The sequence below is a fragment of the Gossypium raimondii genome, chromosome 5 (genome assembly GCF_025698545.1).
Source record: "Gossypium raimondii isolate GPD5lz chromosome 5, ASM2569854v1, whole genome shotgun sequence".
NCBI lineage: Eukaryota > Viridiplantae > Streptophyta > Magnoliopsida > Malvales > Malvaceae > Gossypium > Gossypium raimondii.
Genome location: NC_068569.1, coordinates 14,327,882 through 14,355,316, shown reverse-complemented (window position 1 = coordinate 14,355,316; position 27,435 = coordinate 14,327,882). Strand labels below are relative to the sequence as shown.

At 35.5% G+C, this 27,435-nt stretch overlaps 3 protein-coding genes and 1 pseudogene across 6 annotated transcripts; 1 reads left to right on the top strand and 3 right to left on the bottom strand.

Annotated features, from left to right (window-relative positions):
• Positions 1 to 4,406: 4,406 nt before the first annotated feature.
• Positions 4,407 to 6,848, bottom strand: LOC105770325 (ras-related protein RABB1c). Its single transcript, XM_012591473.2, has 6 exons — positions 6,683 to 6,848; positions 6,441 to 6,580; positions 6,262 to 6,344; positions 5,971 to 6,175; positions 5,806 to 5,874; positions 4,407 to 4,737 (listed from the first exon to the last, which is right to left on the bottom strand). Exons 1-6 carry the CDS (start codon positions 6,726 to 6,728, stop codon positions 4,645 to 4,647), a joined length of 636 nt encoding a protein of 211 aa, XP_012446927.1. The 5' UTR covers positions 6,729 to 6,848; the 3' UTR covers positions 4,407 to 4,644.
• A 4,296-nt stretch (positions 6,849 to 11,144) lies between these two features.
• On the bottom strand, positions 11,145 to 15,360 carry LOC105771103 (probable galactinol--sucrose galactosyltransferase 2; annotated as a pseudogene).
• A 2,331-nt stretch (positions 15,361 to 17,691) lies between these two features.
• LOC105769427 (ATP-dependent 6-phosphofructokinase 2) lies at positions 17,692 to 19,542 on the top strand. Its single transcript, XM_012590055.2, has 2 exons — positions 17,692 to 18,427; positions 18,548 to 19,542. Exons 1-2 carry the CDS (start codon positions 17,795 to 17,797, stop codon positions 19,382 to 19,384), a joined length of 1,470 nt encoding a protein of 489 aa, XP_012445509.1. The 5' UTR covers positions 17,692 to 17,794; the 3' UTR covers positions 19,385 to 19,542.
• A 283-nt stretch (positions 19,543 to 19,825) lies between these two features.
• LOC105769428 (farnesyl pyrophosphate synthase 1) lies at positions 19,826 to 24,460 on the bottom strand. Of its 4 annotated transcripts, XR_008196071.1 has the most exons (14): positions 24,017 to 24,460; positions 23,891 to 23,915; positions 23,678 to 23,793; positions 23,454 to 23,540; positions 23,245 to 23,361; positions 23,078 to 23,166; positions 22,826 to 22,877; positions 22,315 to 22,410; positions 21,941 to 21,985; positions 21,753 to 21,842; positions 21,596 to 21,667; positions 21,348 to 21,498; positions 20,040 to 20,157; positions 19,826 to 19,961 (listed from the first exon to the last, which is right to left on the bottom strand). XR_008196071.1 is itself a non-coding variant. In XM_052631075.1 (13 exons), the coding sequence occupies exons 1-12, from the start codon at positions 24,125 to 24,127 to the stop codon at positions 21,370 to 21,372; spliced, it is 1,029 nt and encodes a 342-aa protein (XP_052487035.1). In that variant the 5' UTR covers positions 24,128 to 24,460; the 3' UTR covers positions 19,826 to 20,157; positions 21,348 to 21,369. The 4 variants fall into 4 exon arrangements, 3 of the variants coding, with proteins under 3 accessions (XP_052487035.1, XP_052487034.1, XP_012445510.1); XM_052631075.1 differs by having other exon boundaries at positions 19,826 to 20,157; XM_052631074.1 differs by lacking the exons at positions 19,826 to 19,961; positions 20,040 to 20,157 and adding an exon at positions 20,300 to 20,617.
• Positions 24,461 to 27,435: the final 2,975 nt, after the last annotated feature.

The following is a 27,435-nucleotide window of genomic DNA, read 5'->3' as shown; positions in this document are numbered from 1 at the left end:
AATTCTTTGAATACCCGGTTCAGTCCCAACTTGTTTCTATTGTGTATTTTAGGCCTCGGGGGCTCACTTATGGGACAATATGATTGATTTTGGATTGGTTTCTGATATGAATGCTCGATGATATGAAATGTTTGTTATTCGACCTGTAAATTTTGGTAATGCTCTGTAACCCTGTTTCGGCAACGAATACAGGTTAGGGGTGTTACAGATCTTCCCACTTGTCCCACACTTGTTTAAAAATCATGAGTTCCTCATTCCTTAAAAATGGTTCTTGAAGCAATTCTCTCAAAGGTCCTATGCTCGACTAGTTATCCATTCAGAAGTTCACAGAATGACTGTCCTTTATCACCCATTTGAATCCAAAAGCCAAGAGTGAGCTAATACTTAGGAGAGATTTCCAAGTCAGTGAAACATTTTACACCGATAAAGAATTCCTAGGATCCTGAACATATTTGGTCATGAGCAACTTAGCCCAAATACTATCCTTCTAATGGACAAGTCTCCATCCCAATTTCACAATAAGAGCTTGATTTCTAAATTTGACAACTAGAATGCTCAAACCACTTAGGGCTTTAGGATAAGATATATCCTCCCAATTAATTGGATAAAGTTTTCTTGACCCTTTTTAACTACCCCATAAAAAATCTCTATTAAGTTTATCTCAAAAATCGAGAATACTCGCAGGGAGTAACCTAATCTGATAAAGTACTTAGGAATAGGGGCCATAGTAGATTGCAAGAGGACCAATCTACCAGTCGAGGAAAAGAGGTTCACCTTCTAAGTTTTCAATTTGTTCTAAATCTTCCATAATGAAGTTAAAATCTCCTCAAAATGACCGACCAGGAAAGATCATAAATCCTAGATATTTCTTAACGTCCAAAGATTCTTCGATTCCTAAGAAATTAACTACTTAAGCCTTTATATTGGTAGACAGTTGGGAGAGAAACCTATTCTAATTTTTTTAAAGTTAATACACTAACCAAATTCCATCATAAATAGATCCAAGGTTCACCTTATAGACTCCATCATTTTCAAATCAGTTTTCCTAAAAAGGATGACACCATTAGTGAATAAAAGACGGGAGAAACTCGAGACACTCATCGACTCTTTGATTGGTTGCTATTCCTTCTGATCAACTGCACGAAGGATTTGAAGATTAAGAAATGTCATGCATAAGATAAACAAGTAGGGAGAGAGAGGATCTCCTTATCTAATTCTACAAGAAGAATTGAAGGATTTAACCTTAAAACTATTTAACAAAATTGTGGAGGAGGTAGTAGTAACAAGACTCATAATAAGATTTATCTAAGAATTCGGAAACCCAATGAAGTGTAAGACTTTCTTAATGAAGCTCCATTCCAACTTGTTATACGCTTTCTCCAAATCAAGTTTAATAACCATGACTCCCTTCTTCTTTTCATCTTATTGAGTGAGTGCATGATCTCTTGGACAATAATGACGTTACCCAAAGGTTGCCTTCCAAGCACAAAACTACCTTGAAAATGGAAGACTATCCTGCGTAGAATAGGTCGAAGCTTCATAACCAATACTTTGGTGATGATCTTGTAAATCATATTACTCAGGCTAATTGGATGAAATTGAGAAATTGAAGTAGCTTATCTGGACTTAGAAATTAGGGAAATCAGAGTTCCATTCAGTGAAGGTGAAATAGAAGTCTTAGAGAATATCTTAGACATTGTCCTAATTACTTTCTATTTGACATCAAGCAAACATTGTTGGAAGAAAAATAAATGAAGACCATCTAGACTGGGGCTTGAAAGACTAGATTGCCTTGGTAATATCAACAGGGAAACCTTTACAAGGTGGATTTGAGCTTCCGAAGTAGAAAGTCTAGGCCAATCAAGAGTAAAACCTAAAAAGGTAGAACTGGATACTTTCTCAGAGGTGGTAAAAAGTTGGATGAAGTGATCCTGAACCAGATTTTCAATATCTCAATGCTTAGTAACCCATCTACCATTTCCATAAAAAAAACCAGCAATACGATTGAAATTTCTACGAAGCGTAAAGAGGAAAAATCTGGTATTATGCTCCCCATTGATAATCCAATTAACTTTGGATTTGAATGTCCAAACAAGTTCTTCTTCGTGCAGGAGCTTATTAAGATCACTAACTAACAGTTTTTGAAGATTAATCAAGAAATCATTAGGATCATCCGCCAAGGCCCTTTCCACTCTTGAGATTCTTACTAAGAGACGTATTTTCTGAGCAAAGATGTTTCCAAAAATTGATTTATTCCAATCCGATAAATAAAAAGTAAAGTCAAATATAGTCAAAGGTAGAGAACTATTCGAATTTGACAAAAAAAAAACTTAAGGATAGATTTGAACTCAGGATGACTCATCCACATTTTTTGGAAATGAAAATGAGATCTTTGAGACTTCCAAACATCGTTTTTAAAGGAAATCAAAATAAGGCAATGATTGGGCCAAATCCTAGACTGATGAGTAACCTGAGTATCAGGCTAAAGTAACCTCTAACCCAGATTAGTGAAGGCGTAATCTATTTTATTCTAAATGAGACTAGTCTGATTTTTAAGATTATACCAAGTAAACCTAGGACCATTAAACCCTAAATCGATAAGATTACAATGATTTAAGCATGCATGAAAATAATTGACCCGACCTCGAGCCGAAGGAAGCCCACCTCATTAAAGTCCCTGGTAACAATCCAAGGAAGTTAATGTGACTTAGAAACTAGTTTCAAATTATGCCAGAGTAATTTATGTTCAACTAGCCTAGGACTAGTGTAAACAAAAAATAACAATCAATGAGAATTTGAAGAGTGTATCTTAATAGTAACATGGATCTCCTATTCTATATCACACAGATGATCATTTTTCATTATTATGCATAAAAACAAGCAATTGAATGATAAGAGAAAAAGAAAATGAGTTTAAAATTATGTATTTTCTAAAATCTTCATTTTCTTTATTTCATTTTTTAACTTTATAAAATAATGACTTAAGGGTGCAAAAAGCCCTCAAACTTAAAAAAAAAATTAAGGCCATGCTTTTTTGCACTAATTTGGGTACTTGAATTTTCAAAATGCATAAAAAAAGTCTTCAAACCATTTCAAAAAAAAGCAATTAATCCCCTACTCTTTTTTGTAATCAATTGGGTACTTGAACTTTCAAAATGTATCAAAAAACCCTCAAACTTTTTCAAAAAAGTAATTAATCCCCGCTTTTATTCAAAATTATAAAAGAAATTATAAAAATTAAAATCAATAAAATCAATAAATATTATTAAATTTTAATAAAAATTCAATTATTATAAATTAGAAAAAATTAGAAAAAATATAAAAATCGTAAAAAATGTAAAATTTTATAAAAATCGTAAAAATTATTAAATACATAGAAATATAAAAAATTATAAAATTTTATTAAGTCACAAGAAATTTATACAAAATGTAAAGAAATATAAATTTCATAAAAAATATTTATAAAAATTATCGTACCAAAAGAAGTATTTTATAATTTTGATATAACTTTTATTGATTTTTATTTTTATTTTATCATTTTTCGCCACATGTCATATTGTGTTGCAATACATGATGACTTTAATTGAAAAAACTAGGGTTATTAATTTTTTATTATTTTTATAAAATTTATTTTTACGATTTTTATAAAAATATCTAATTTTAATAAATTTTAAATTTCTTATATTTTTATTAAAATTTAATAAATTTTATTATTTATTATTATTTATATTTTTTTCTAATTTTTAATAAGAGTAGGGGTTTAATTACTTTTTTGAAAAATTTTAAGGGTCTTTTTTATACATGTTAAAAGTTCAAGTGCCCAATTGAGTGGAAAAAAAAAAGCAAGGGCCCTTAAGCTTTTTTTGAAGTAGTTTGAGGGCCTTTTTGATGCATTTTGAAAGTTAAAGTGCTCAATTGAATGCACAAAAAAAAAGGGACTTAAATTTTTTTTAAAAAAAATTGATAATTTTTTACACCCTTAAACCTAAAATAATTATTGAAAAACATCCTTATACATAAAAACAAACAATTGAATGATAAATGTAAGTTCAAATTATGAACTTTCCGAACACTTCATTTTCTTTCTCTCATTTTCCAACTCTATCAAATAATTACCGAAAATTGAATTTTCAATTTTTCTTACTAAACACATTAATGAGAAAAATATTTTATTTATTTACCTTTTTCTCCTTCAATTTTTCATCTCTTAATTTTCTTTTCGCCTAAGACTAGTACAGGGATGGAATGAAATGGATAGAATAGAATTCCAAAAGACTTGGAATACGTTTTACCAACCAGCCTATCGAAAATTTTCAATAAAATGACAATAAACAGATAAAATTAAAAATGATCATATTGTTATTAATCAACATATGCAAATATTCAAATATTAATACACCATAAAATTATAGATCAATTCCCCATATTTTCGCCATTTCTCTTCACCATAGTTCTCGACAAATGAAACAATAATAGCTATCAAATTTACAACCAAATGGAGAACACATCTAAATGGATCATACAAATCACACACTCAAGCACAGTATTCTGGGATTATCAAATTAAACAAGGAACTAAAAAGAAGAAACAAAGGAAGTTACATGAACAAGCTATATTTCATTTTAGAAAACGAGAAATCGAATTTCAATTGCAGCAGCCACCGCCTTGAGAAGAAGAACCATCTCGGCCTCCAGATGGCCCTGGAATTCCACCGTATCCAACTTTTATGCCATAAGACTTCAAACCAATAAGAATAGATTGTCAGCAACAGAATTCGCACATTCTATCTATTCAACATGGTAAAGCAAAAGAAACAAAACAATTCATTTTCTTCTTTTGTCAATATTCAAAGATCAATGACTTTCATTTAGCCCTGCATCAAGTATTCAAAACTTCCTCAACAAAAAATATCGATAATGGTATCACATTGTAGAAGGATAGCAGTAGTCTGCAATCGAGATCTAAGTAGATTAAAGCTTCTTTATAAGATTAGTGTGGATTTCTAGCCAAATATTCAAGGATGCCTAAATGTCAGGTAACTTTGCTTGCACCCAATATAAAACAATATTATCCTGTCATTCAGGATACTATGAAGCCCATCAACCTTCCTACCCTCTCCTTAACTCTTAGTTGTCAAACCAGTTCTGTAAGTCTCTACATTGTTATTATAATTCCACAGTCAATGTGCATATTTCACTTTATCCTTTTAGATGGAATAACCTTTCAAAGCAATGATCATTGACAAAGTGGAAGTACATTCGTTCATGTACAGAAACAATGACCTAAATCCTTTTCAGCAGTTCTGAATTTTAAATATCCACTAGGGTAGAATGTGGATGAATTTTAAAAGGGATTTGGAATTAAAAATAGTGTAAGTTGTATGATGACACAGATGCAATCAAGTAAATGTAACATTCGTCATCAATTCTCAAGTCCATGGCTTTATTGGATGCCAATTTGCAAACGAACAGAAATTCCTATAAAATATGTGCGAATTTTAAATTCACGTTTTTATACCTTTCAAATATATCATCATCATATTCCCAAACATAGCATAGAAGTATGTTATCTTAGTAAGAAGGTATGCTTGAAAAAAATGATTTTGGATTTCTTTTTAAAATTATATTAAGTTAAAAAAATAAAAATAAAGAAGCAATATGATTCATCCCTTCAGTATTTCAAGCTATTCTAGAAGTTCATAACCTTTAATCAATCAACTCTTTTGAGTGCTCAGTATGCATAAATGTGATTAATTCGAAGAATCAATGTAAGGAGATGTAAGCATGGTTAAGAAGAGGTAAGAACCTCATTTGAGACATCAAAAACCCCATCTTGAATCTTGGTGTATATGGTTGAAGCAGTTTTTATAAATGCCTGCATAACAAGAGAGATAGAGGTAAAATATTTGGTAATGGTATAGGATAGGATTGAGAGTGAGAAGAAAGTTGTGAAGTACAAAGGAGAGCAGACCTCTTCAACATTCTGAGCAGTTTTAGCAGAGGCCTCCATGAAGATCAAACCATGGTCCTTGGCGAATTGCTGGCCTTCCTCGGTGGTTACAGCCCTTCTATGAGCAAGGTCACACTTATTACCAATCAGCATAATAGTCATGTTAGCATTAGCGTGCTGTCTGGCATCCTCCAACCAGCTAGCCAAGTGATTAAAAGTTTCCCTCCTGTGTAGAATCGAATCAATTATCAAATTAGACTTAAAGATGAACAGATAGTAACATGAATATGAATAAAAAACGAAAGTCGGTACCTGGTGATATCGTAGACAAGCAGGGCACCAGCAGCACCTCTGTAGTAGGATCTTGTGATGGATCTGAAGGATTCTTGACCTGCCTGCCCATGTTTTTTTAAAAGAAAATTGGGTAAGAAATAAAAATCATGGGTAAAAAAAAAAAAAAGAAGAAAAAAAGGGAGAGAGGGAGAAAATACGGTGTCCCAGATTTGCAGCTTAATGGGTTTGTTATCGATGGTGATCATCCTGGCCCCGAATTCAACCCCGATGGTAAGATCATGTACCGGCTGAAACCGTTTGTCGGTGAACTGAAGGAGGAGGCATGATTTCCCCACTCCTTGGAGAGATCAAATCAGATGAGAGATGGTCAGAACAAGATTAGATGGTGAATTCATCGATAATAATAATAAAGGAGAAAGAAGAGATGAGTAAATCATACCAGTATCACCGATGATTATGTACTTGAAGAGGTAAGCGTAAGACATTCTGATTCTATTGAAGAAGAAAAGACGACGACAACGACTAAGTCACCAAACAAAACACAACGAATAAATGAGTTGTTATTTGTTATTATCTTCGGTTTAATTTTAAAGAAGCCAAGTCCAATAGGGTGAAGAACCGCCTCAAACTCAGCAATCCAAGTCCAATATTATTGTCTTGCTAAAAAACAGTCCAAGAGGGGAAAATTAGGAGAAAAGGTGGATTTTAAATTTTAATTAAGAAATTAAGTCATTTTTTTCCTAAATTTAAAAAAATAGGTCGATTTTGGAGATAATCAGAAAATGCGTCCTGTTGGAATCGTTTTCAACCTCACTACTGCCACCTCAGCTAAAAATATTTTCGGGAGGACGCGTTTTTTTCCTTTCAATTTTTTTGTGCTGGGTGTTGGAAATTTAGGGAGAAAAATTTATTTGTGTTTGTGTTTTAGGGAAAAATTGTGATAATTTTAAGGCATGTTTGAGTTCATGGTGATGCGATGGTGCTCGGAGACCCACCCATTTCATCTGCCGTGTGGGGAGTGCACCATCACCTTAGAAGATGTCGCATTGCAACTCGGGCTCCCAATTCATAGTGGTTATACGGTCAGGGTTGAAGTGTAACTAAGATTCCTAATTGACAGTGGTTATGTAATCACGGAATCAAGTTTCATGCCACTAGAAGAGGATGCTTTATAAGCCTCATAAGTTTGAAATCATAATCATGAGAGGGGGAATGACTCACCAGTATTATCAACTTGTTCTTTTTCTCCATGAAGTATCCTTAACCTCATTGTCCAAAACTTGTGTCAGAGGTGGGGGCAATAAGACTTTTAGGGCGGGGAGTGACTGCGACGGTAGAGAAAAAACTGAAACTCGAGTCGGGGCGACAACAATTGTAGTTATTAATAAGTTCTTTAATCATAGCAATCGCTGCCGCCCCAAGTCACATTTAAGCTTTTCTCCATCATCACAAACACTCCCCCCTTGAAAGTCTTCTTGCACCCAACTCTACCACATGTGACAATAAAATTAAGGATACTACTTTGATGGAGAAAAAAAAAGTTAATTGTACTAGTGAACCCTTTTTTTCCCCTATAATTATGATCTCAAACTTATGAAGTTTATAAAGTATCATTTTCTAGTGGCATGAAACTTGAACCCGTGACCGCATAACCACCGTGAACTGAGGGCCTGAGTTATAGGTGAACATGTGACCGCATAACCACCATCAACTGGGAGCGCTAGTTATACTTCAACCCATGATCATATAACTACTGTAAATTGGGAGTCTGAGTTGTAATGCGACATCTTTAAGGTGATGGTGCACTCCCCACACGAAAAATGAAATGTGTGGGTCTCCAAGCACCACTACATCATCGTGAACTCAATCGTACCTTAAAACTATCACAATATCTTCCTAAAACTCCAACACAAACAACCTTCCCTTCTCAAAATTTTAACACTAACTAGAAAAGAGAAACAATTTAAAAAAAATTCTAAGGGGCGGTGGGCAACAGAGCTGTTTGAGTAGGGGGAGCAAAACCCCCATTTATATAGGCAACCAGGGAGGAATTAAAAAAAAATTATGTGGGAGCTCATGAGCGTCCGAAATTCTCGGTGTGGGATGATTGAAAATTATCTTGGGATTCTCGAATTCTGGAATTTTTTTCACGGGATTGCTTTGTAATGACCAGATAGTCACGGGTGTCGAAAAATATATTTCCGAAATTCCATTACTGTAAATTAGGCTCGTAAATATTTCTAATAATTTATTAGAAATATTTACAAAGTTAGTTATATGGTTAATTAGGTTTTGGTTAGGTGAATTTGCATGAATTAAGAGTAATTAGGTAAAAGGACTAAATTATATATAAGGTAAAAGTTGAATTACAGATTAAAGAAAAATTAAAGGGACTAAAGAAGCAATTATGCTATTGACATTAAATGAGGCAGCATAAGTAAGATATTTGTGAATTTATTATATATATTATAAAATAAATTCCTTATAATAAAACAAAATAAAAGAAATAGAAAAAGAAAAAGAAGCAAAGTGAAACGAAACAGAAAGAAAAAGGAAAGAAAGAAGGAGAAAGGAGAAAGCTAGGGTTTCAATTGTTCAAAGTTCAATTGGTTAGTCAATTTAGTCCATTTTCTTGTAATTTTATGTTTTTGAAATCCCATGTCAAAATTTTAGAAATTATTGAGTTTTTAAGTGATGTATTTGTTGAATAATTTTAGTATTAGGGATAAAATTGATAGATTTTAAGTTAGAAATGAAAAAGGGTTGAGTTGTAGAATGAAACGTAAATTTTGAATAATAGGACTAAGTTGTAAAAAATGAAATTTAGGGATTTAAGTGAAACTAGAGAGTTAAATTTAGTTTAAAGTGAAATTTGTGCGAAAATATAGAATTAATTGTAAAGAAATAAAGTTAGTCTCGGTTTAGGGACTAAATTGGAATTTAGACAAATATTGAGTAAAAATTGAAATATTCAATATGAAATTGAATTGTGTTGTATTGATGAATTTTACTTGTTTTAATTCCATAGCTAACGTCGTACCAGAATCCTTGACTAAAAAGGGGAAGACAAAGTCGACAAGGAATAGCTCGAAATTTCTGGTTTGTATTTCTATAATCCGAAGCTAGTTATTAATTGTTGTTAGTTATTAATTGTTGTAATTTTTATTTAATGTATACGGTAAGCGTTGAGGTAAGTAATTAATATTTTGATAATTGATTGAATGAATTGAATTGGTAGATATATATACACATTGAATGGATTGATTTTTGAATTGAAAAGAATATGTGTAATTATGTGATTATATGAAAAATCAGAATTGGATATTGATTATATCTAAAATGTGAAATTAAACCTTATTAACTGTATCGAGTTGAGTCAGATATAGATGGCATGCCATAGGATTGGAAGAGTTCAGGGATTTCTTTGACTTCGAGTCGATGAGACACTGGGTGTCAATTTACTACTTTGGATTAATTCGATGAGGTACTGGGTGCCAATTTACTTCGATTTAGCCGATGAGACACTAGGTGTCAATTTATTACTTCAAATTATCCGATGAGGCACTAGGTGCCAAACTGGTGTGTTTGGTTGGATTCGTGTATCCGTCGGAGTCCGAGTCATGTTAATAGGGGTAATTAATGAATAATAAAGTTTTATGATTGATATTGAAATGACATGGTATGAAAAATGGAAGTGAAATAGTGAATTGAAGATAGAATGTGAAATATGTTGCAAATATATGGAATATATGAGTTATATACTCATAAAATGATTATGGAATGAATAATGCAATTGTATAGTGAAATGTGAAATAAATTGTGAAAAGCTATTTATATAGCAAGTATGAGAATTGAAATATTTGTGAAATAAATGAAATATGATATGGTTGTTGTAATAATTAAATATTAATATGTGTTAATATTTCAATCATGTATTTGTAATTTCTTACCTTTAAATATTTGGATTATAGAAATACCACTGAGTTTTACTCAGCGTATGGTTTTATTTTCCCTGCGCAAGTTAGGTACTTAATTTTGATTACCAATTCAGCATCCAACAATGATCCCGAACTCAAATGTGGTGATTTCTATCTTTTGTGTCGGCATGTACCTAGGGTGTCTAAATAATAATTATTTTGTGAATTGATTATAAATGAGGTTATAAGTCATATTATGGCATGTTTAAGTTAATGTTTGAATGAACATGAAATAGGCAAAATAGATTGAATTTGGTATGTTTATAAATTGGATTTGAATGATGTTTTATTGATAGGATTTGATGATATAATTGTGGTACCTATGAGGGTACATTGGTTAGACACCTAAGATAATTATTTTAATATTTTTTTTTAAAAAAATTCCTGAGTTTCTGAATTAGTCCCGACTTGTTTCTAACACGTATATTGGGCCTCGAGGGCTCAAAAAAGGAACAATATGTATGAGTTTGATTAGTTTTGACTTGAATATTATATGATATGAAATGATTGAAATTATGTCTGTTTGATCGGTAATACTCCGTAACCCTATTCCGGCGACAAATGTGGGTTATGGGTGTTACATCCTTGTCAGGGTTAGAGCTGAAAATATGTTTTTTTCTGTTTTTCTCTTCAAGATCAATCTATTTTTTAAAATTAAAAAAAAATGTCTAATTTCTTAATTAATTTTTAAAACCAGCCTTTTTAGTTAAGTTGCCTGTCCAAGAGTGTTGTTAATTAAAGTTAATTTCTTTTATATGGGATTTTCACTCTTTGATATTCATAATAACTTCAGTTAAACTTGAATTTGAATATAAATATAAATTTGATATATATGAACTACAAATCCTAAAAAATCTAATGAAAATTAATTTGATATATGCATGAGAATGAATTGACTTATTTGTCACCTTAAAAAAGTGAGTATGATAAAATTAATATAAATAATAATTGATTTTAATGTTATAAGTCAAAATTACAAAATTAGTAATTAAAAACAAAATATTAATGGTAAATATGAAGTTATAAGAGAGAGAGAGAGAGAGAGAGAGAGAGAGAGAGAGAGAGATAGTAACAGATGGCGATGTCCCAAGATGAGTTATGTGTGGGAGGGATGGTTATGGTAAGAAGATTGAGTTGATCATTGAAGTTAAAATCCTCATCTTTCAAGTTAATGGAGCAAGAGATGCACCGAAGCAACCAGCTCCTCTTCCCTTTCACATGTATTATATATTTACTACGTCCTGAAGAATCAGTGGCAGTGGAGTCCTAAACACACTCCAGGGCTCCCCCTGAATTGTACATGTTCATTAATCCAATCGCTGCAAACTCGATTCCTTCACAGTAAACCTGCGATTCGCCCCACTTGTTGGTATTTATAAAATCATTAATTATTATTATAAATATTTTTATGTAAATTTAATGCAAAGGTATGAACGCAAGACCTTTATAGGAGATACAGTGAACACATCACATTCTAAAGGTTTTAATGCAACGTTCAATGATCCTTCCATCGGCTATCGAGAAACACCACCTGACAGTCGGTTTTTTTTACCACATGTTCATCAATCATCAAATGAAATGATATTCTTCTATAAAATTAGAAGAAGAAGAAAATTCAGGATACCTGTTTTGAAGGAAAAGACTGCGCATTCGCCGGTCCATAGCAGCCTATGACCTCCTCCAAATACTCGACGCAAGCTGGAGAGACCTGTCCTGAGAGCTCGGAGCTAGTAACCATTTGGAATGCCTTGTTTGTGGAAGGCACTGGCCAGCTTCCTTGGCAATTGAAGATGCCAATGACTCCAGTACATTTGTTCAAGTTCCATATTTTTAGAAGACTACAAACAAACAAACATCCAAATAAGGAATCGACCAATTTTATGCATTACTCCGAGGGACTCGAACACACTATACCTCTTCCCATCCGTGACCGGATCGGTGAATAAACAATCTCGAGATGGTCTTCCAGGGTATTTAGCTCTTAGTACTGATCCATCAGGAAGTACAAGCCTCTGCAGTATCTTGAAATCATGCCGTCCAGGTTTATCACTGTTAATAAAAGGTTACATGCATACATACATGCAATAAATAAGATGTGGTCAGGCCATATTTATTTGTGAGCCAAAAACAGAAACATGGGGCAGGGAAGCAAGCAGGAATATTGTAATGCTATCTCTCAATTCTCAAGGACATATTCCAAAGCATGTGGACCGGTTTTCTTATGATCCTTGCCTTGAGCAAATGGAACAGTACTGGAAAATCATTGGAGGTTACGTATGTTGGCTGTCTTTTCTTTTGTCAGCATCATCTTATCATTTGCAACATGTTTTATATACATGTATAGCTACCTAGATTTATTAATTACACAGTTAAACCATAAAAAAAGCACACTTTGCCAGACATAAACTCCACAGCCTCCCACTGCTCTCGGCTGCATCATGGAGACTCTATAAGGTTTTTAAGAAGATTATCAGAATACCATGTGAGAGAGACCTTTATAAAAATAAAGATAAAAGAAGGATGTCATGCCATACATAAAACATGTCCCAGTCTGGGACAACCAATTCACCATGAAGAATGCTGTTAAAAGCCACAGCAGCTACATGTCGAGCCCATGTTGTAGGCTCTTTTGGGTAGAAGTCATCAGAGGCTCGTGAGACAGCACTTTGTTTTAAACTGCAGCAACAAAATCAGAGCTGGATGATTTTTTTTTCCTCTTGTTTGCCTAAAGAAAATAGACAACTTGGTGAGCTTTAGGAAAGCACAAGTTACTGGTAAATGGAGTCTGTGCTCTGAGCCATGCAGCAAATTATGCTGTTGTCACTGAAGTTGGCAGCTATGGACCCTTCAAGTGCTTGTTGAAATCGTCTTGTAAGCCAGACTCGACCACCTAAACCTGCAGAGATGGTTTCTAGTATGTTCTGAGCATCAACTTTGACCCCATCCACATCTTGTGAAGCAAGGTACCCGTGTAGATCATCATAAAACTGAGATATTTTATCTGGATCAACCAAACAAATACCATACTTCCCCATTGAATCCATTGATATATCCCTCATATTTGCTAAATATACTGGTGAGAGTATAGGGTATCGCAATTTCGGATCATAATTTTTAGTTGCCACTGCATTTGGAACCAAGCCACCCCAACACCCCAGCAGTGCATGCCAAACATAAACATACCTGACAAATCAGAAAAAAACACATAGGAAGATGAAAATCTCCTTCAGTTGTCATATACTATACTATACTATACTATACTATACTATACTATACTATACCATACTATACTATACTAGTGAAAGGTCTCGAAAAAGCTTACTTTAGGTCAAAAGTCCTAATATCTGAAATAAATTCTTTAAGATCACTGGGCGTCTTGCTGTTAGCTTCGTTCGCTATTCTCCGGAATTTCTTATTTTCCTTAATGTTAGCCAATCTGCTACGAAACCCGAAATTTGGAGGGAAAGTGGGATATTGAGCATGAGCATATATAAATACGTAATATATATACGTTGCTTTAAATGATTAGATAGAAGGAAAGGAGGCAGAGGCAGAGTGAGCTTACTGTAACCCGTCAACAAATGGTTCCCCTTGTTCCAGAAACTCATTAATGGTATCTTGCCACCCATCATCTATTAGTAGAAACCTTGCAGGTGTCCCTCCCTGGGATAAACTCATTAGCCCATCTTTAATTCCTTGGGGATTAACGTCAGAGTAGAATGCATCCCATGTGCACCAACCAAACCAATCTAGCATTCCTGGCGTCTGTACTTCAAAAACCACAAAATATTTCCGTTTTTTTTTTTTCACTCTGTTAGCCTCAGCTGAAAATTAAAAGAAAGCTCCTTGGCTAGTGTTAGTTTATCTCTAGACAATGGTAGGCCAAATACTTGCCTGTTTGGTTTCTCGGAGGGCAAAGGTTCCAAACTGCTTCTCCAGAATCCTGGTACATTTATATGAATAGTTCAAATCAAATCATGATCATATTAAGCCTATTTGCTACATTTATATGAACTCCAGCAGTTGGTAAACACTTAACGGTTTCCTCAGAGAGCTGACCTACATCATAGAATCCTTCACCAAATCAAATGGATGGTCTCTATAATTCACAAAAACTGCTTTCGGGGATTCTGATGTAACAACTGCAGGATCACCTATTAAAGAAAGAAAAAAGAAATCATGGATCCGTAAGGTCATCATGATAGAACTGTAGCTAGAGAATCAATAAAAAATCAACTAGTGGTCATACATGGAGAAAAAAGTAAAAATAATAAAAATAATGATACTAGCCGCTTTCAACACAAAACTCTAGTTCATCTGATGAGTTGCCTTGCAAACTACTTCTAAAATTGCCATCTAGAACAGGCAAGAAAATTATATAAGTAGATTGGCTAGAAGTTGGTCCTTGTCTTGCTTCCAAGAGCAGCATCTGAGTTTCAAGAGGAATGTCACTTGCTGAACTTCCAGTCCGGGGTATCATCCACCAAAGTTTAAATCTAAACAAGCAGAGTAGCCTCACATCCCTTTATGTAACATGACATGAAAGAATGACAGAATTAGATAATAATCCGAAATAAACAAAGAAAAATTTAGATTTTGTATTAGTAAATTAATAAAGAAGGAAAGGAAATCCGAAAATTTATTAAGATGAGTGGTTACTTAATGACTCCGAGCTTGAAAACATGTCGGGAGCTCGCGTGAGGGGAGGTAGCACCAACAAAAGCGGAGGAATCCGTTAATGGCATGACTACGATGTTTTCTGGGACATCTTTCAAGGCCTCCTTGCCATTAATACTGAGGTTCCTATCTTTTAGAAGTGGTCTTGTTGCAAGCAACATGTGCTGTCTCCATTTCTGGTTCCGAGTGAGAAACAATGACCTATGGGAGAAGAAATTAAACTTGTCTTGGCTTAAGTTATTACTACTGGGCGCAAAGGGAGTGCAAAAAGTAGAAATATTGGGTAGTAGAGACAAGACATTAGCGGCGGCGGTGGTGGTGTGAACTAGCTGAGTCACCCTGCGCATGCTTCTTCCGGTAGTTAAAAACCGTTAAGAAGGAACTAGTTGATTAATGTACTACTATAGTATTATATAGTATTTATTTTGTGGGGGTAATACTGGAGTTTGGAGAGCAGACGAGAGGGAGGATATTGATATATGTATATATATACACAAATACATATATATTTAATGTGAGATAAGATGGGTGACACTTGGTTGTTCGTAGTTGATAGAAAAGCAAGAGGATTAGATTAGATTAAGACATTAGGCCGTCCTTTCCCTTTCCTTTCTCTCACTCATTTGCCTTTTCTACTTTCTTCTCTTCGCTTGCCACGTCCACATCAACATTGCTCACTTTTTGTTAATTTCATCACTCATATTTGTACTAGTAAAAATATATTTTTTTTTACTTTTATAATCTTAGGAATGGCGATCCAAATATTCTAATAAATTGCGTGTATGTATGTAGGATATATTCTCATATATTATATCATCGCAACATTCTTGTCACATTGGTTGATGATTGCAATATGGTACTATTACTATTCCGATGATTACGATCAAACATATCTTCAGATAAGGGAACCGTAGTACTGATGCTTTGACAAACCAACTTAAGAAGCAGACTTCATATAAGTGCCGCTCCAGTAACTTCAATAATTTTAATGCTTTTGTTCATGTTTGTAATGAGCCTCCAGAGGCTTTTGATGCTACTTTGAAGCTCTTGCTTTATCTTGTGCTGTTAAGAAGGCATTTGAGAAGGGGTTTTCCAGAGTCGTTCTAAAGTCGGATTGTGCTTTTGTTGTTAATAAGTTTAATAATCGTGCTCTGGATTTATCTTTTTATAGTCATTTGTTGTTTTAGCTTAAGGCCGCACGTAGCAAGGCTTAAATTCCGAACACGTGACACTGGGACCTTCACAGAAAGCTCTAACCCTTGTCTGGTTGTAGCCAATGACAAAATGAAAGTCCAAATAGTCATTGACTTTCAAATCATCCACCAAGCCAGGATCTATTGCTCGGTTGGGTCTGATATGTCCACAAACATAATTAAATGGCGTTGCCTTAACCAATGATCCGATCACCATATTCTGTCTTGTTCTCGCTATTACACCACACAGACACGCAAAAACTTGGTTTACAATTATTTATATTAACTGATGATGATAACGCGGGTGAATGAAAAAAGGAAAGCTTAATTTACCAGTAGTCATGGTCGCGGCTGGACTCCAGTTGCGCTTAAGAGTCCTCAAAAGACCAGCAACCCTAGAAAAGTGAGGGCAACACAACGTGGGGGGCACTGCTCCATGAACAGCAACTATGATGTCCACTCCAGGTGCGTTAATGTCAGGCTGTGAACATTGTCACACAGATATATATAGAAAATGTTGTTCTTCCGATATTAAGATCCTTTGGCATTAGCCTCATAAAAAAAGAACTTGCACAACAAACCTCAATGACCTCTGCTGTAATAGTGTTAGGTCCTTGACGTGAGAATGGTGACATTGATGGAGCAGGTTTTGTATTCAGTTTTGCCTTTGAGGATAAAAGATTCTGGTAATTTATACCAATAACCAGTTTGCAATTGCAGTTGCTGCTCACCCGTTTCATGCAAAATAGAACTCTGTTTAATCTTGAATAAATAGATAAATAGATAGACATCAATTTAATTCAAACATGTTACTTTTGAAGGAAGGGAAATGTAGCAGAAAAAATAAGAATCTATACCAAGAAGAGTTCTATTTTGGAACAACTTCTAATTATTGATTAAGGGAAGATAAGCTAAGCTACTTGATTGGTCGAAGGTAGGACCTATAAGCGAAATTCATAAACGACGATGGAGTCAAACTTTGGTACTACCATTACCATTATTATATATGGATTGATAAATGGCTATTACTTTAAAAAATTTACTTCTTAATTACTAATAAATTCCCAAAAATGAAAATGTTAAAAACTTTTAATTCCAAAATAATCAAACAACGCTTAGCTTAGCTTAGCTTAGCTTGCAGTCACAACTTCTGCGTGGTATGCATGGAAACTATAATTTCAGTTCTCTTTTGACAGGCTCTGTTCTTGTGTACTGCATCTCATCGGCATGGTGCACGCAAGCAAGGCCCAGCAATTGTTGCATCATTGCGTAGTATCTTAGACTTCAGTTCCTCCATTTGAATCTGATTCAATTAAGCATAGTGAAGCGGTCGGTTCAAGTCTTTTGTCTTTCACAGCAAATTATATTTTTGGATAAATTTAATAAGCGTAGCCGAGGCCCAACCCAAGTGAACAGTATTCTATTAAAGTTCTAGATTCTAGAAATTAAAAAAAAAAGTCCAGGTAGCTACAAGTGGCACCAAAAGATCGCCACGTGTGGAGAATGAAACTTGCCACACACGCATAGACAAGAATGACCATGATGCATAAATTCAAAGGTAAAATAAAACAAAAACATCTGTGTTTCCTTCATTCGTCTTGCATACGTAGGAGCATATGTACACTTTTCACAACATCGTTTTTTTAAAGTAGAACACACTACACCTACCCGTCTGAATCTGTTGCCAACACCATCTCATCCTCTATGGCTAATTTATCGCAGCCCGAAGCCACCAATCTCGCCGCCGGTCAAAACCCACCACCGGAACAGCAACTTCAGGATCACCTTGACGATCATTCCTTTTCATTCTCTCCTATAACCCTCAAAAAGCTGCCTCATCTGAGCGACTACCTGCAAGACCTCCGACCTGCTGGCCCCAATCCACTCGATCATAATCCATTTTTTCATCCTTCGGACGGGTTCTACGTAAACACGTCCGACATAGTTCTCCGGCAAGTCGCCTGCCGCCTCTCTCCCTCTGGAACCATTGCTTCTCCTTCTCACCACTTGGCATATATCAGAGCAGGTCCCCGCAAACAGATTTTCTTTGACCATTGTGCCACCAGGGCTGCTATCGTCACGTGTGGAGGACTCTGTCCTGGGATGAATACTGTTATAAGGGAGCTGGTTGTTGGTCTTTGGGACCTCTATGGGGTGCGCCAAATTTACGGTATTAAAGCTGGCTACCGTGGTTTCTATTCCATTCACCCTATTGAGCTCAATCCTAAGATGGTGCATAACTGGCATAGGAGGGGTGGAACTGTGCTTGAAACATCTAGGGGTGGCTTTGACCTCACAAAGATCGTGGATGCTATTGAGAACCACGGCTTTAATCAGGTTTGTTTGTTGTCTGCCGATTATGTGTATACATATATTAGTTTCTAAAGTAATTGGATGGATTTCTCGTCTTAATTGATAATAAATTTGTCTAATTCAAGTTAGTTGAATATATTGTAGGTTTACATTATAGGCGGAGATGGCACAATGCGTGGTGCTGTCAAAATATTTGAGGAGGTTCGGCGACGGAAACTGAAAGTAGGAGTTACCGGTATTCCAAAAACAGTTGACAACGATGTCGGTATAATTGATAGGTCATTTGGATTCCAGACAGCTGTAGAAATGGCAGAGCAAGCAATCCATGCAGCTCATGTGGAGGCCGAGAGTGCAGTGAATGGAATCGGCTTAGTGAAGCTAATGGGTCGAAGCACAGGGCACATAGCCCTCCATGCAACACTGAGCAGCCGAGACGTGGACTGCTGTTTAATTCCCGAAACTGAATTTTACTTGGAAGGGAAGGGAGGGCTACTTGAATTCCTCGAACAAAGGCTGAAAGAGAGGGGGCATGCAGTGGTGGTGGTTGCTGAAGGGGCAGGGCAGGATTTGATACCCAGAACCACAGCCCAGAAAGAGGAAAGGGACGAATCCGGGAACATGGTTTTCCTAGATGTGGGTGCGTGGTTAAAGACAGAGCTGAAGAAATGGTGGGACAGGGAGCATCCACATGAGTTGTTTACGGTGAAGTACATAGATCCTACTTACATGATACGTGCGGTGCCAGCAAATGCTACGGATAACTTGTATTGTACACTCGTGGCTCACTCGGCTATCCATGGGCTCATGGCGGGGTATTCTGGATTCGTGACTGGTCCTATTAACGCAAACCATGCATATATCCCGTTGGCGGATGTGGCACAAGCTAGGAATGAAGTGAATATTAAGGACCATAAATGGGAATGGGTGAGGTCTATCACCAATCAGCCTGATTTTGTCAAGTCCAAGCAAAATTCAGTTTGATTTTATTTTATTTTTACTTATTTACTACCAATGGCAGTGGCAGTGATTATTACCACTACAGCTATCTGTGTCGATATTAGTTAATAGAGTTGTATGACTACTACTACTGATACTTTGTATATCACCACTAAACAATGCTGCAACATATCATTCTCTTCTCCTCTGCTAGGATATAGTAAGCTGTTTTAAGCTTTAAGAAAGCACTCATACTAACCAATTATACCTCCCAAGGGTAACAAGAGCAAAAACTTCCTCAACCATTTCTGGACAACAAATTGCAACTCAGACGGCGGCATGATTGTTTAAAATTAAGATTCATTTTAAGACCTGATACCTCACTGTTGGATACATCATATTTTGAAAGAGCCCAGAGAGATTCTAGTTAATGGTTCAACAGGAGATGAAGCGCATGAGATACATGTCATGTAAAGCAACAGGTGATGAGAACATTGTCTATATTATATAACAAGTTCAACTGAAATGAGAAGATCAGGGATACTTGAGAAGCCGTCTAATAGAGTGGGGATTCGTTTACGAGCTACCAGTCTTTTCATACCGCAGTCCTGAACCAAATGACCTGAAAAGAGATGATAACTTTGAACAATTCGATGAATCCTTCCACACAATATCAAAACGTTCTGATTAAGCTAATTACGAAGGGAGCTCAATAGTTGAATGATCCTTTGAGAGTATAACAATTTGTTCCTGAATGCCTTCTATGATACTTGCAGCCTCAGAATCCACAAGGCATTATTTAGCATTTTCTGGAAGTTCTGCAAATAATGGCAAGAACCTTTGCAGCTTCGGGTAAAACCAAGAGACAAAAAGATATCTTAAAACCAAGACAAATAAAAAGAAAAGTAGAACCATAAAACCAGGAGTGAAGGGAAAAGAATATAGAAGAAGAAAAGAGAATAAACTAAAAACCACAAGATGTTTTTATACAAGATGAATAGTAACAAAGCTATCAGGAGAGGAGAGGAACAGTAACAAAGTTCAAGGGCCAATCTAAAAATAAATAAAGAAATAGAAATCCCGGTGCCAAAAGAAAACCGATATATAACTCATAAAAAAATTGTAACTACACACTGTCAGCAATGCACACAGGCCAGCAAACTGATCTAACAAGAACAACTAAAAACTGGGGCAAAAAAGTGGACTCCAAAACATCTTGAAAGAAAATAATTCCTTTTCACGCTTGAAGAACGAACAATACTAGTCCAGCATACGTACCTGTAACAAAAGTGAAAAGGAAAAATGATGTATTTTTACTTCCAAAAATGAAAGATATTAGGTTATGCAAACTCCCAGTAGCTGTCTTGCTAATTATATTATGAACTTTATTGTTAGGTATGATAACAAACAAAAGGGTCCCCCATTCATATTCATTTGGTCCCTTAGTTTAGGCCTTAAGCCACTTGAGTCGTTATCTATAGGCCCTTGAATGATGAACCTAGCTATAGCAGTCTACCTTTCTGCTCTATGTCTGCAACTGGAGGTCTGGAGTCTGTACACTAATTTTATTATTGTTCACTGGAATATCAAATGACCTCCATGATTTCTTGCAACATTTAACGATAATCCAGCCGGTAGAAACTAGATCAAACGCCAACAAGTTACTGGTCTACCGGCAATTAGTTATATGGGTTTCGAGTTCATCAACACCATATCCAAGGTTAGTTTGAACTTTGAATCCTGTGTGTAAACTCATCCATCCCCCAATGTAGACTTATTAAGGTATAATAACAAAAGTGATCCAAATAATCAGAATCTATAAACAGAAGAGCATGCATCCTATTTTGGCAAACTTATTCAAATTGGCTAGAGACAGAACTCTATGAAATTTATTTAAATCCGAAACCAAATGTTTGTCGGAATAGAAAACAAGAAGATGATTGATTTTAAAATTTTAAGACAAACAAATGAGCATAGAACAGAAGAGTGGGAGAGGTTATCCAGCTACATTCATCTTTGGAAACTGGATTCTATTTCTGCCTCTTGTAGATCTTCCCTAAGAATGACTTCAACACAGCTTGCACTGGTTTGCTAGGATGAGCTTCAATTGAGGTTACGAGCCTCTCATAGCTCTTGCTTTCGTAGTCCTCAAATACGCCCTGTCAATACAACAATAGGAAATACCGTTAAATAAATCACAGAATATTTCCTGTTTTCTTTTTATGTTCCAAGAAGAAATCCCTAATTATATCGAACCTTGAGATTAAGCTCATTGTATAGAGCCTTCACTTTAGCAACATTGGCAGGGTCTGGTTTCCCATAGTTCTCCTGGAAGCAAAGCATAACATAAATGAGTAACCATATCAAATTTTATTAGAAATAAGACAACTGATAGCAACAGTTCCAATCTTACATATAACACTTTCTTCTGCTCCTCATTACAGATTTCCAAAGCTTTAACCACCAACCAAGAGCACTTAAAATCTTCAATATCGGTTCCAATCTGAGATTTACACAGAGCTTGAGTAAGACTTTCATTAAAACAAATGATGTGAGCTTTCTAACTTTCACCAAAAGACTTCTAGTTCCAGAGTTTCTTACCTTACCAATGGTCTCAGGATTGCCAAAGCAATCCAAATAGTCATCCTGCAGAAAAGGAAAATTCAATATTAACATACGGTATCTGACAATAAAAGAAGAGCAACCAAGAAACTAATTCCATCTGCCAAGAAAGCAGATCACAAGCACATTCTGGGAATCAAACCGTCTTGGGTACTTCTTGACTGAAACCTTCTCAATGTTCAACAGAAATCACAAATTTCTAAAAGTTCAACTACAATAAAACCTCTGATACATTCAAACAACTAACCTATTAAATATACTCTTGGATTTAACTTTCAGTTCAAATCTATCCACTTTAATATCAGAATAAAATTGTAGAGGTTAAAAGTCTAATGAATTTGGCCAAATATTACCTGTACTTGAAAGTAGATTCCCATGTCAACAAGAATGTTCTTTACATCGATGTGGTTGTCAAGATTTTCACCAGCCATAACCAGTGCACACGCAACCTGGGTTCATTTAGGTAATATAAGAAGCAAATAACCCATACAACTATATTCTATCAAACTCTAATGTGATGATTGAACGAATTAAGAGAAAGGATCCTCTGTAAAAATATCAGCAGTAAGTGCTGCCTAAATAGATAGATGGAGCATTAGAAGCAAAATGGCTAATCTGAGAGGAGATATAGCCAATAAAGCAGCAACTAATCAATCCAGCTAACAACCTATTGATGTACATAAGCATGCATTAAGAATATTCAAGAGCAGATGCAGGGTGATAAAATGAATAATAGGCAGTAAGTGCTGCCTAAAACAATATCATTTAGAATGGCAACCATGTCCTTTATAAACACTGCAGAAAAAAAAAGATTGCCAATAAATCAATGTGCATGCTTCAAGTGAAATGGAGGTTGATACTCACAGGAAGATAAAATGAATAATAGGCAGTCTTGTACTGAACAATGCGACGGTGCCTGAAAGAGATTTTTAACCAATATATAAGAAATACTATTAGAAAGAGCTGAAATGGCAGAAATTGAAACGAGGCAAAGGGTGGAACTTTCTCGCTGTTCGACCACAATATGATTAAAGGTCAGTTATCACTTGGATTATGCACGATGGTTGTACAAACTTTCGTTTCATAAAACAAATTAGTTGCTAAAGATTCACTCACTGTTGCAATGAGTATTTGGATAGATCCTTTTCTCCTTCAAGTGTTGTAATCAGATCTATCATCTGTCCTGAAGCTGTTTGAAACTCCACCTGTGTAAACCAAATATCCGAAAACATTTAGTATAGTTCTTGAATGAAGAGAAATTAAGATACACACAAATTCATTACCTCATTAAATAAATCTAGCAGATCCACATAGTAAGGTTTCCCACGAAAGTGATTTTTGAGAATCCTGGTGATGTGATTGCGAAGTATAACACCATCATTTACAGCAATCATACCAACCTACAAGGAGTTCAAACAAAGTTAATTGATTTTGGCAGAGGGAAAATTTAAGCAAATTATGATACGACAATAGGATCAGATTTGGTACAGACCTTCGGCAATCTAAACCAACAAGGCTGGCCACGCCGGGTGTGAGAGCTGTCCATGATGTCATCAAGAACAAGAAAATATGCCTGAAGCTGCAGTTTTTATTGCGAGAAAGCAAACACAAGGTTTATTGTCATCTCATAATAACAGCACAACAACTAGAGGAAGCAGCACAAGTGTCTGTTATGTTAATAAGAAAGGAGAGAAAATGACAAGATTAGAGGGATACCCATTCAATACACCAACCGAGCGCACTTGTAAGAAAAATCTCATCTTGGGTCAATTTCTTTCCATCTTTCAACAGGCGGTAGCTATCAATCACAGAAAGTCCTCGATTCAGTTTCCCTGAAAACAAACAAGTTGCAGCATATGAAGATCCAAGCCCAGAAACTTAGAAAAAGCTTTAAAAAATTAACAAATCATACAACGGTCGTTAAATTACCTCCAGGCACATTGTAGTCCAGCATCTGGAAGGGTAAAGGAAATCGGATGGTCAAAAAAAGAAAAATGAAAAACTATGGCGAGACAGATAAGTATAAACGGAAAGGAAGGGGAGAAAGTGGAATACCCGTTCAACCCATTGACGAGAATCATCAGTAAACTCGAAAGAAGGATCCTGAAGGAGCTCCGATTTGAGCTGGGAATACACATTGAGAAATGCTGACTTGAGATCCGCCATCAATGCAAAGCCAAGATTTGGGAAGACCCAATGTCTTTTTCGTAACAGTTTCTCTTAAGGGACGATTGAAACTGGCTTCTCTCCTCTCCTCTCCACAAAGTACAGTGAAGCAGCAAATAAGTTATTGACAAATTGCTGCAGTTGTATTTGTACTAGTATTTGAATACCGGTGATTGGTGAAAAGAGGAAAAAAAGGCCAATAAAAAAAAATGAGAATGAGCAATTGACTCAGACTCTGACCAACCGGTATTTTATAGGCAGAAAGAAATATGGATAGGGAACGTAAGGGCGGCCGGGCTTAGACTTCAACTTCAACTTCAACTTGTTCCGTTAACTCTTCAGCAGCCAAAGTTTGGCAGTGTTTAAATGTCTGTACTAAGATTATTTATTAATAGTCTAATTTGGCTGATTCACGTGATATATATTGAAAAAGAATAACAGGTCAAAAATAAAATAAATACAGGAGAATATTTTTTTTGAGAATATTATTTAAAATAAATTAATTAAGAAGACTTATAGATAATATTAGATTTACGGTATATCAACTCTATGAGTGAAATGTAACAAATATATTTATTAGAAATTCATATAAATCAAATCCATGCTTTGATTATTATGGTGAAATTAATTAAAAATACTATAAATAATATTGGTGAAACTCAATTGCTCCTTTGCTAGATTATTCAATGATTTCAAGAGTATGGTAAAACTCAAGGCCTCACCAAGAGATTACAACGTCTCACCTGAATATTTCATCACATCGAGTGAGCCTACATGGTACTAAAAATATATATGGGGAATAGTTATTGCTAACACTCATCAATCTATCACGTCTCTAACCTCACAAACATCTCATCTAATCCCTTCAAGTCAACTCCAGTAATGTCCTCACCTAACAGTCTTCATTCTGCCACCGCACCTATAGAGTGGGCAATTCAATGTCTAGGAGCCTGCTAGCCAACCTCCCTTTATAAATGCCCTTTCTCAACTCTGAAGCAAGAGGAAGACATTCAAGTAGCCCACATTCTTTATACTTTACTCAAACTCAACTCCAACTTCCTCAAACCTCCATTCTAACAACTCTTTCAACCATTTACAACGTAAATTGCCCATATTATTGCGATTTTTCACATCTATTTACGGTGTGAACTGGAACCATTGTATCATTTTACCTTTGGTGTAACATAAATGTTACAACAATTGGTGTCATCTATGGGAACTGAACAAAAACTTATGTCTCTTCCATAAGTAAGAATCCTTGACTTAATCCCCTCAAGCTCTTTTATCTTTCTCGAATAATGAATCTTTTGAAGCTTTTAATATTGTAAGTGGTCTCTTTAAGTTTTTGCAATATTTAGGCTTCTTGGAGGTTTAAACTTTAGGGGAAACAAAGATGCTTCCCTTAAATATGTCAACAGAAGCACTCTCTACACCCCAAGAAGGGGTCAACCATGGGGCGCCTTAGGAACCCTTCAGTAGCACAATAATGGGGCACTTCACCTACACCATTAGGAACCCTTCATCAGTACACTAAGAGCCTTTCGCCATCATACCAAAAAAGTGTTGAGATTTTGTGCCTTATATGCAGTTATTTTATTATTATATTTGTAATTTTTCAAATAGATTGGTTAATAAAAATTCATGGTTAAGTTATTATCTTGTACAGAATTTTCCTCACCGGTTTTACATAAAAAAACAAAATGAACAAAGAAAATATTGGCTCATCGGTTACCTAAGATTTAACTAATACTAAGTTGCACCACAGGGATGGATTATGATACAAGAAGGCAACTTATATTAGTAAGTAATCTAAATAGTTTGTACTTTGAGGAATCAAACTGAGTGTTAAGGAATGCAAGCAGTTGTGATAGTTAGTTGCAGTTGAGGTAGTTAGTTAGTATTCTGTTAGTAGTTAGGTTTTTGTGTTATAAATACAGTGAACTTGTATTCTTAAAGATAAGGTTGAAAATATACAACTAGTATTATTTCCAGTTTTCTTTTCATTCTTTTGAGTTCTCATTATGGTATCTGAGCCATAAGTTGTTTTCTTTAAATGGCGACAAATGCAGATTCAGGTAATGATAATGGTAATCATCCTTCGGTTCATATTTCCTCTTCTGATCCTAGGTGTGGTGTTTTGAAGAAAATTCAGCAATTTCCCAAACATGATACAGTAAAGCTGAGTGAACACAATTTTTTATTGTGGAAACAACAAGTTTTATTGATTCTTGAAGGTTACGGATTACAATATTTTGTTCTTGGCACCGTTGGTATTCCTCCGTAATCTTTTGTTGATGGTGATGGCAATCTTGTGGCTAATTCGGATTTCTTGGTTCACAAACAACAAGACAAGTTGTTGGCTTCTTGGCTGTTGTCTACAATTTGTGATGATATTTTGGTGCATCTTACTGATGCCCGTTCGAGTGTTGATGTCTGAAATGTTGTTATTAGGAGGTTTGCTGCAAAATCTACTATGTCAGTCTCTACTCTAAGACATATTTTATATTTTCAAAAGAAATGGCATATCACCATTAAAGAGTATTTGTCCAAGATAAAGAGTTTGTGTGATAGATTAGTTGCTGCAGGTTATTCTGTATCTGTACAGGAACAAAATAGTATTATTCTTGCTGGATTGCCCATCGAATATGAGTTAGTCCGTGTTGTTGCTTCAGCAATGCCTGTTTCTTTTGATCTTCTTGAAGAAATGTTAGTTGATTGTGAATCTCGCCAGCAAGATTCGAGTTTAAGTATGCCTTTGCAGGTTAATGTGGCTCAGCAAGGTGCATCCACTGTTAACAACATTGAGCAGTTTGAAAGTAGTTCTCTACCACCTTATAGAGGCCGTGGCTCTCGGTCGTTTTGAGGAAGAGGTCGAGGCAGGCGTTTTACTCATAATAAGCCTCAGTGTCAGTTGTATGGTCGCATTGGTCACACGGTTCAGAAATGTTACTATAGGTTTCATGAGTCTTTTGAAGGGATATCCAACCAACCTCTGCAACCTCATTGTCATTAGTTTCAGGCTGCTTCAAACTTGTGTTGTGAAGGCTCTCAGGGTTGTTCTCATTGTCCGCAAGTTAATACTGTCTCCACGAACAGTCATCTTCCTACAGGATCTCTGAACACAAAGGTTTGGTATCCCGATTCTGGAGCTTCTAATCATGTCACCAGCAATCTGGAAAATTTGCATGAAGGTACTTAATACACAGATAACAACAGGTTCTTTATGGGTAATGGTATGTCTGTGCTAGTGGCTCATATCGGGTCTTCTTCCTTTGCTAGCTCTAATACAATTTTTCATCTCAAACATG

Excerpts from the sequence above, each read along its gene's own strand:
- LOC105770325 (XM_012591473.2), bottom strand. The coding sequence starts at position 6,728 with ATGTCTTACGCTTACCTCTTCAAGTACATAATCATCGGTGATACTG. Across the intron at positions 6,581-6,682 it reads CATAATCATCGGTGATACTG|GAGTGGGGAAATCATGCCTC; the intron begins GTATGATTTACT and ends GATCTCTCCAAG. Across the intron at positions 6,345-6,440 it reads AGCTGCAAATCTGGGACACC|GCAGGTCAAGAATCCTTCAG; the intron begins GTATTTTCTCCC and ends AAACATGGGCAG.
- LOC105769427 (XM_012590055.2), top strand. The coding sequence starts at position 17,795 with ATGGCTAATTTATCGCAGCCCGAAGCCACCAATCTCGCCGCCGGTCAA. Across the intron at positions 18,428-18,547 it reads AGAACCACGGCTTTAATCAG|GTTTACATTATAGGCGGAGA; the intron begins GTTTGTTTGTTG and ends AATATATTGTAG.
- LOC105769428 (XM_052631075.1), bottom strand. The coding sequence starts at position 24,127 with ATGGCGGATCTCAAGTCAGCATTTCTCAATGTGTATTCCCAGCTCAAA. Across the intron at positions 22,878-23,077 it reads TCCAAATACTCATTGCAACA|GCACCGTCGCATTGTTCAGT; the intron begins GTGAGTGAATCT and ends AATCTCTTTCAG. Across the intron at positions 21,499-21,595 it reads ACAATGAGCTTAATCTCAAG|GGCGTATTTGAGGACTACGA; the intron begins GTTCGATATAAT and ends TTGTATTGACAG.